The sequence below is a fragment of the Cajanus cajan genome, chromosome 4, assembly GCF_000230855.2.
Source record: "Cajanus cajan strain Asha chromosome 4, NIPB_CcT2T_4, whole genome shotgun sequence".
NCBI lineage: Eukaryota > Viridiplantae > Streptophyta > Magnoliopsida > Fabales > Fabaceae > Cajanus > Cajanus cajan.
The window spans coordinates 21559557-21568174 of NC_138520.1; the positions used below are offsets into that span (position 1 = coordinate 21559557).

Consider the following 8618-nt stretch of genomic DNA (forward strand, 5'->3'; position numbering starts at 1 on the left):
CTAGCCTCTTTGCTAACGGAGAGCTTGTGGCACATGAAATTGGGGTCAATGCCAGGCATATCAGATGGGTGCCAAGCGAACAAGTCTCTATTCTCGAGGACCACACGCTGAATGGCTAGGCGCTCCCCTTCGGTTAAATAGGTTCCCAAGTAAGTAACTTGGGATTTTGTCGTTCCTACTTGGAAGGGTTGTTTGTCTTCAATGGGCTCTACCCTCTCCTCCTGATCGATTCGTGGATCGAGGTCGATGGCCGACTGCTGCGAAACCGAGTGCACCCTTCTCGGTTCGGTTGGCTCCTCCATTCTCGGCAACCTTAAGCTACTAAAATAACATTCGCGCGCCGTTTTCTGGTCAGCGTGTATGGTGACGATTCATCCGGACTCAGCCGGGAACTTCATGGCCAGATGAGGAGTGGAGACAATGGCTCCGAGCCGATTCAAGGACGGTCGTCCTAGCAGAATATTATAAGATGTGTTGGCGTGCACCACTACGTACTTGACTGGGATATCGCGGTGATCAGCTTCATCAAATCCGAACCGTGTGGACAGCTTGATATACCCCTTTGTCTTCACTCGCTCACCAGAGAACCCCACCAGTGGCTCGTTGTAGGGGACCAATTCGGATTCTGGAATACCCAACTGTTTGAACGTGTTCCAGTACAAGATATCTGCCGAGCTTCCCTGATCTACCAATGTTTTACGCACAATGCAGTTATGGATTTCAACACTGATTACCATTGGGTCGTCTTGCTCCGGATCAATGCCTTTGAAATCGGCTTCGGTAAAGGTGATAGTAGGTAATTGCCGACGGACTGTTTCAACGGCGTGAACATGCCGAACGGCCCGTAGATGCCTCCGTTGCGATGAGGAAGATGAGCCACCACCAGCAAATCCACCTGCTATGGTATTGATGACTCGCCGAGGCTGTGACGAGGGTTCGACATCTCGTCTTTCTCTGGACCGGCTCCGTTCTCTATACTGACGTGGTTCCATTCTCCTTTGCTCAGGGTCATGCCGTCTTGACCGGTCGGCGTGCCGAGTTGTGTGCGGTCGGTCGATGAAACCCTGTAGCTGGCCTTGTTTGATTAGGTCTTCGATCTTGTCTTTTAAAGCCGCGCATTCTTCTGTCGAATGCCCCCGATTGCAGTGGTAGCGGCAAGATTTTGTTGTGTCGGCCCTGGGGGGGGTAGAAGCTCGTTTTGGAACGGCCAACACATCCGAGGCCAGCGCTTGCTCGAGTATGGCTGCTCTGTTAGTGTTAAGTGGTGTGTACTGGGAATACCTTGGGCCACGAGGGGGTCTCTCCCGAGGTACCAATTCTTTCAGGCGACCTCGGAAATTATTCTCGACTGGCCTTTCAGGCTTTGCCGCGACTTCTGCTCTAGCTTGGTTGCGGAACTCAGCTAGCTCCTCCATTTGCATATACTTATCGGCTCGTCGCCGAAGGTCATCCATGTCGGATGGTGGCTTCTTGCAAATACTGTTGGCGAAGGGACCTGGCTTCAAGGCGGTAGTCAGATGATGCAGGGCGACGGCCGGGTTTAGGTCTCGGATTTCCAATGCCGCCTTGTTGAATCGGCTCATGAATGTCTGAAGGGATTCCTTTTTCTCCTGACGAATGCTTACCAGAGCCAACGAGGTCAGTTGGTGAGGCCTACTGGTAGCAAACTGAATTGTGAATTGGGAGGCCAATGTACTAAACGAATCAATTGAGTTGGCCGGAAGCCGAGTGAACCAACTCAGAGCTCGTCCTTTTAGCGATGTTGGGAAAATTCGACATAGGGCGGCATCATCGGTTGTGCTTAAAGTGACTTGAGTTAAGAACACATCTACGTGTTCATCGGGATCAGTGGTCCCATCGTACTTGTCGAGAGGCAACGACTTCCAATGATCAAGAAGCGCGGTCTGCATGATATTTGATGTAAAGGGATGCCGATGTGCTCCGGCCGGCATCGGCAGTATCGGCCTACTAGCTGAAGCATGAGCGGCTGGGGTGGCAATAGAGGTGTGGTTGGCAGGGGTGTGGTGTACGTGTGAATGAAACGACCCCTGAGTATGGGTCGTCTCGGATGGTTTCCATGTGGGATCTCGGTATTGGTTTTTCAGGGCAGCATTCTCTTCTCTCAATGCAGCCATTTCGGCGGCATCTCTCTCTCGCTGCTGTTTCATGGCAATCATTTCCTCTTTCATTTGTCGTACCACATCGGTCAAGTTTGTCTCCTCTACCGTTTCGGCCCCGGACTGATGCTCCTCCTCGGACTGGTGTTCAGCGTTAGTCTTCCTTGTCTTCACCATGACGTCGAAACAGTGTTGGATACGTCTTTCTCGAGAGCTATCGGTTCGGCCCCACGGTGGGCGCCAAAATGTACCTGCCTGAGGGTACACTCGTAATCTTTAGGGGAATATGAGGACCAAACGAGAGCTTTAGGTGGATTCTTCGGAGGGGGAGGTACCTGCAAAAGATACTCCGATGCTTAAGTCAGTGTGGGCACGATTTTCTAGGGTAATGAATGAACAGTGACATACCTTGTTGTGCGTGACCTATTTATAGCATCTGACATGGGCCTGAGCGTGATGGGCCCTCTCAGATATTTACCAAATTAGGTAATACGGTACTAATTGGTTGTTAGGCTTTAATCATGTACTTACCTTTCTTAATTGTGATTACTGTTATGACTTGTTTAACTCTTCGGCAAGAGGCCGAGCCGACTATTCAATACTAGTCGGAACGGCAAATGACCGAGCCGTCTAGTCCGTATACGGCAGCTTGTATACTTTCCGGTACGATCTATGTCGGAACGGTACTTGACCGAGCCGACTCGATGAGTGATGATGGTCCATATTGGCGTTAACCAGACTGATGTCGGTTCTCGACCTCATGCCGAGCCGACGTTGATGGTGATCCTTGTACGTGGCTTACTATGCATGAGTGTCTGACAAAATGGCACGTGTTGGCCCACGTGACCGATACGGTCTCTCCGGTACAATTTTCAAATTTTTTAAAATTCACAGATGCATTAAGAATTTTAAATTGAACGGTTGGATCGTTAAAATTTAATGTAAAACATGAATTATTAAACGGAGTAAGTCTAGGTAGATTTACTCCTATAGGAGGAAAATAGCAACTTAATTTGTTGAAACTTTAATGTATGCCGGTGAAGCCAGATACAAAGTTGTATCACAGTAAAAAATGATTACTCCATTAGAAATATAAAATATAGAAGCATTAATAATATAATAAAGTCAAATAAGGTGTCTCATTTGGTGCTGTACACAGGAAAAATCTATTGCTATGCCTACTTGATATCGAAAGAAGACTTGTGGAATTTGATTTCCTCATGTTTATATCTACCCCTAATAGGTTTTTCCACCTACTACTATAATTTGGCATCTTCCTCAGCCCAACTGTAACTGCTCCTCAGAAGCCTTTTCTTCTGCAACTAGCCCACAACTTTTCCATCATTGATTAGGATTGAGTATTAATCGAACCAAATCAAAATTAATTTGAGATTCAATTTGTTTAAGAATTCGTTGAATTTGGTTTATGAATCAACATGTCTAATGATTTGGAAATTAATTTTGAATGAAATACGTTAAAGTGTTTTACATTAGTGCAACTCATCTTGATAAGATTGTGAATGTTAAATGTTTAGTCCAAATTATTTTGATTATTATTAACCCAAAGGATTCGAGGTAACAAATTAAATTGTTTAGAAACTAAAATTGAACTATGAAATATGATTAATAGATAATCTTGCTCTTTAATCATGTGATCAAGAGTTTAATCTATAGTCTGTATATATGAAATAACATTTTTAAAGAAGATCAACTCCTCAACTCTACATTCCAAGGAATGTGAATTAAGTTACCATGTGAGATGTTGAAAAATTCTTTGTACATGAAATTATCAATGAGACTATATTTATATATATAAAGGAAATTTTCAGATAAACAAGTTAAAAACTGATGTCTTAATAAGATAAGTTTTACATTAACTTTTAATATGTTGACTTGTCATTTAAAAGTTTAACTACTTGATAACCAACCTTAATTGGTGAATCATGCTTATGAAAGTATTTAACATATAATAATACTTCCCAAGCTAATTGTATGGAGCCAATTTATATAATGTTATACCTTAGAGACCGATTATGAAGCAAAAATCCCATTGCTTATTGACATAAAACATCTCTTCCGTTTGTGTACATGCTTTTGTAATTCATATTGCTACTTAGCTCTTTACAAGGATAACCTTAAAGATGTACATTATCATATCCAATTCATTGACCTTTAAATTCCATGATGATGTCTGAGATACATTGCTAGCACATCAAGCGTTTCCATTAGCTGCTATTGCAGGACTTGTCTTCCTCTTCCTCTCAGTGAAGCTACTACATGAAACCAAGCTTGGAAGACAGCATTGCACAGATTTAACTGTTTTCTCTCTAATGGGTGCATGATCATCATTCATTGTTCTTTCACTACTGCATGCAGAATTGCCTCCTGAGACATAAGGAGTACTGTGTGCAGATTTAGAAATAGGAAGAAGATCATGTATACTTGTTGGTTTCACTTCTTTCTTTTCATTGTCACAAGTGTTCTCAGCATCATCATTTTGGTGGTGTTCTCTCACACTCTCGCGAAAAAGATCCAACAGCTTCTTCTTTTGAGTTGTTGGAGATGGTTCAGGAACAGAACTAGGATCAGAAGAAGGGGTTTTATTGAGAAAAATGTGGTGCACTGGGGTGGTGCCACGAGATGGGGTAAACTCTGGATAAAAACAAAGAAACGTGTTAGTCATTTGGAGGGAGAAGGGTTGTGGTACAACATTGAAAAGAGAGAAACTATAACAAAAGGTATTCACATGTTCTAAAGAGTTTTTGATTCGTAATAAAAGTGGTTTAATGAAAATGCTATTGCTTATTATGCTATTATTTACATGACAGCTTAACTGTCATAGTTAAATCATGAACCTTTCCTCCATGACAATTTTGTGTTTCCTTTAGTTACCTTTTTAGACCCTATAGTTCCATAAACTTTATCTTTTAGTCTCAATAATTAAAATAAAAAAAAATCATTTTAGCCTTTATACACACCATTTTATTTTTTTCATTTTAGTCTCTCCAGTCGCATAAGCTTTTCCTTTTAATCTTTATAATTACATAAACTTTCATTTTTAATCTCTATAGTTGTATAAACTTTTCCCTTTTAATCCATATAAAATTCCATATAAAAATAGACGATAGGGATTAAAAGGAAACAAAAATGATATGTTTGGGACTAAAATGAAATGATTTTAACCATAAAGATTAAACTGTAAAGTTTATGAAATTATAAGGGCCAAAAGAGTAATTAAACCAACAAAATATTCACTATGCAAAGTTTCACCTCGTACTCATCGTTAAGCACAAAATCAGGCCAAGTAAACGGATTAAGATACGCTATAAGAAAACTGCTAAAGGAAAAGGCATTGCAGGGCTTCCTTACCACCCTTGACACTATAGAAATCATCATCACAATCTGAGTCTAACCAGGCCTTTGAATCAAAATATGCTTCCTCTTTGCCATCTGTACAGGATAATAAACCAAGTTCAAAAAACCATGATAGAAAACTGACACGAAAATCATGTTACCAAAAAAATAATGATAATAAAAACATGTGTATGGCATGTGAAGGGCTAACTAGGATTTTATCAAATGAAGTGAGAAAAAACAATTTAAAGCGACCAATAAAATGTTAAATTGGCTTTTGATTCTGGAATCTTGCAAGAAGAGAAAGAAACAAACTCTTACTTCCATCACTTCATCTATTGACAAGTAATAAGGACAATGTAGCCATTTAAGTCTCTTACTTTGTTTGAAGGGGGACTAAGACAGCATGGATTCAACTACTTGTTATTAGGTAATTAACAAGTTACAGTCAATAGAACTTTCCATGTCAGTTAATCTGCCATCTCAACCACAACACATGGACTCTGTAAACAAGCACATGAACCAATTCAAGGCTGAATATAGGACTCATTTATTGCAGAAACAGTTGAGTCTATTTGTGTTCTAGTGTGTTTAGAACTTAGAAGACCCTACTCAACATAAAACAAAATATCAACATAAAACAAAATATGGCAGTTCAAGAGCAATAATTGTTTCTCGTTTGGAGTAAGAGCAATAATTGTTATTTGTTAGAACACGTCAGAAAAGGAAGATTACAATGTTTGAACATTTCTAATATTTTCCTATAATTAGAGTTAATGGACTACCACACAGTATTATCTTAATCTCTGTTATTAAATAGCAATTTTTCTTTCACCATTCGAAGATATTACTAGTTCTACAATTCTTACTCAATAGTAACCCTCAACATGATCAGCTTGTTGTGGTCCATAACTTGAAGTTGACTGAAAACATGCATAATATTCAGTGAGAAACTTACTCACAGATAGAGTACAGCCATCAGAGTGGTGCTAAATTACTGGTCCCCAAAAAGATAAAAGCTCCAAAAGGCAGGGACCATGATAACTTATAAGCATTACCAGACTACCATAAATAATACTTAATACAATAACTGCCATAAAGCACCCATCACATGAAACTAAAATCACAAGTAACAACCAAAGCATATCATGAATTCAACCAACACTTTGTCACCAAAATAACCATGGTGTGTGGGATTCTACAATCTACGTCCTGAACACACAGTTGTCTGCAAATACTGTTAGTGAATGCTAGATATGGCAAGAATTAAGACACATGGGAATTTATCTAAACCTCTTTCATCCCCCCAAATAACTAGAACAAAGAGAAAAAGTGATGGATTGGTAAAACAGGATCTTCAAGGACACTCATGGCTTTTTTCCATATTTCAAAGCAATTATAGATTAAAAATTACTCTGCCAGAAAATTCATTGACATAAAGATTGCCACCAAATCATTTACGAAGAAAAAATATGGAAGTAAGGAGGATGCATTCCTTAATAAAATAAAACAAACAACAAAACCATATTCAGAAAACTAATCACCGTTAAGGCTTAATAAGCTGCTGATGTCAATACTAGCCCTTTCAATTTCTACCACCACAGGTTATTAAAGACAATAACTTTTTTTCAGAAAATATCGTACCCCTCACATAGACCAAATAAAGGTAAAAAGATTCCATAGATAGTATACCCAGAACAAAAACCCATATTCATATGCAACAAAAAAGCATCATGGAACTTAAGAGACAACCACAGCATATATAGAAAACATAAACAGTAGTAAAGAACTGTGATATAAAAAACTAGAATGATTTACTACCATCAATTTGTGCATGACAACAGAAAATGACCATATGAACGTACAACAGAAATTTAATACACAAATCATATCCGAATCCGATCGAGCTAACAGGAAGATAACCATTATAAACAAATATAATTTAGAAAAGAAAAAAAATAACAATTCAACCACGAATAAAATATAAATCAAAAACCACTTTTAAATGATAATTAGTAGGCCCAAAGGATACCTTGGAGTTCTAATTACGATGGTCAAAGGAAAAAAAAAAAAAAAATCATCTTTATATAACAGATACAAAAATAAAGAAACCCCCAGATAAAAAGTTTGGGTTTTGATAATATATATCATTAAAACAGAGCCTTTATAATTTATACGATGATGATGGTACATGAAAATAAAAAATAAAAAAACAAAAAAGACAACTTTTCATGATGATGATGATGATGCGTTAAAATAGAAAGTTTAGAAGCTTGGAAGGACCCCAGAGGAAGCATACCATTATCTCCAGAGTCTGTGACAGAGAAGGTGGTGGCTGACTGAGAGGGTGACCAGTGAGGCTTATCATCAACCTCAAAGTTTCCATTTTTGGGGTTGTCTTTGAAGGGTGATGAAGGAATGAGGAGGTTTTCAGCTTTGGGTTGGAAGGAGAGGGTGAGGTGCTTCATGTTGGGTTGTTGGCTTCTGTGGACAGAGGAACATGAACCCATTTCAGTGTTTAAATGGAAAGAGGGTGGAGAATATAAGAAGAGTTCATGCCTAGAGAAGAGTGGAGTGGAAGAGAGAGAGAGAGAGAGAAGAAGAAGGTGTTATTGGTGTTATGACAAAGGCGAAGGAAAATGCGTTGGTAAGAAAAGAAAAGTAAAACGGCGAATGGGAGAGGGAAGAGAGATGGGGTGAAAGTAAGAGATGATTGGCCTTCAAAGGAAAGGAGATCATCACAAATATCAAATATGCCAACTCTACATTATTCTCATGGAAAAAACAAATATTCTTTAACACATTATAGGATAAAGGAAAAGAAAATATATGAATTCATGATATAGTGCCATATCAAGAGACCGAGAAAAATCAATCATTTCTGGTTTAGATTTTTTTTATTTGATAAAGATAGAAAATATTATAAAGATAATTTATGGTTTTTTTTTTTTTTCGTCCCTGGAGTATAGATAGCTGAACCCAAGATTTAACGCGGCTACATACACAAGACAGGATTCGAACCCCTAACCTTGCTTAAGCGTGGATCAACCCTTACCGCTGAACCACACGCTTGGGATTATTATTTGTGATTAGATATAGATAGTCTTATTTTTTTAATTATTTGATTAGAATTTTAATCTCTCAATC

At 39.0% G+C, this 8618-nt stretch overlaps 2 protein-coding genes across 2 annotated transcripts; both read right to left on the reverse strand.

Moving 5' to 3' along the window:
- Positions 1-371: 371 nt before the first annotated feature.
- Positions 372-2294, reverse strand: LOC145957237 (uncharacterized). The gene has a single exon (XM_083073460.1). It carries the CDS (start codon positions 2292-2294, stop codon positions 372-374), a length of 1923 nt encoding a protein of 640 aa, XP_082929586.1.
- A 1854-nt stretch (positions 2295-4148) lies between these two features.
- On the reverse strand, positions 4149-8217 carry LOC109817119 (uncharacterized protein At3g27210). The gene is made up of 3 exons (XM_020382314.3): positions 7771-8217; positions 5487-5567; positions 4149-4769 (listed from the first exon to the last, which is right to left on the reverse strand). Exons 1-3 carry the CDS (start codon positions 7979-7981, stop codon positions 4330-4332), a joined length of 732 nt encoding a protein of 243 aa, XP_020237903.1. The 5' UTR covers positions 7982-8217; the 3' UTR covers positions 4149-4329.
- Between the last annotated feature and the right edge of the window lie 401 nt (positions 8218-8618).

Coding starts and splice junctions, on each gene's coding strand:
- LOC145957237 (XM_083073460.1), bottom strand. CDS start 2,294: ATGGTGAAGACAAGGAAGACTAACGCTGAACACCAGTCCGAGGAGGAG.
- LOC109817119 (XM_020382314.3), bottom strand. CDS start 7,981: ATGGGTTCATGTTCCTCTGTCCACAGAAGCCAACAACCCAACATGAAG. Junction 5,568..7,770: donor CACAGACTCTGGAGATAATG/GTATGCTTCCTC, acceptor TATCCTGTACAG/ATGGCAAAGAGGAAGCATAT. Junction 4,770..5,486: donor TTTCTATAGTGTCAAGGGTG/GTAAGGAAGCCC, acceptor GTTTTTATCCAG/AGTTTACCCCATCTCGTGGC.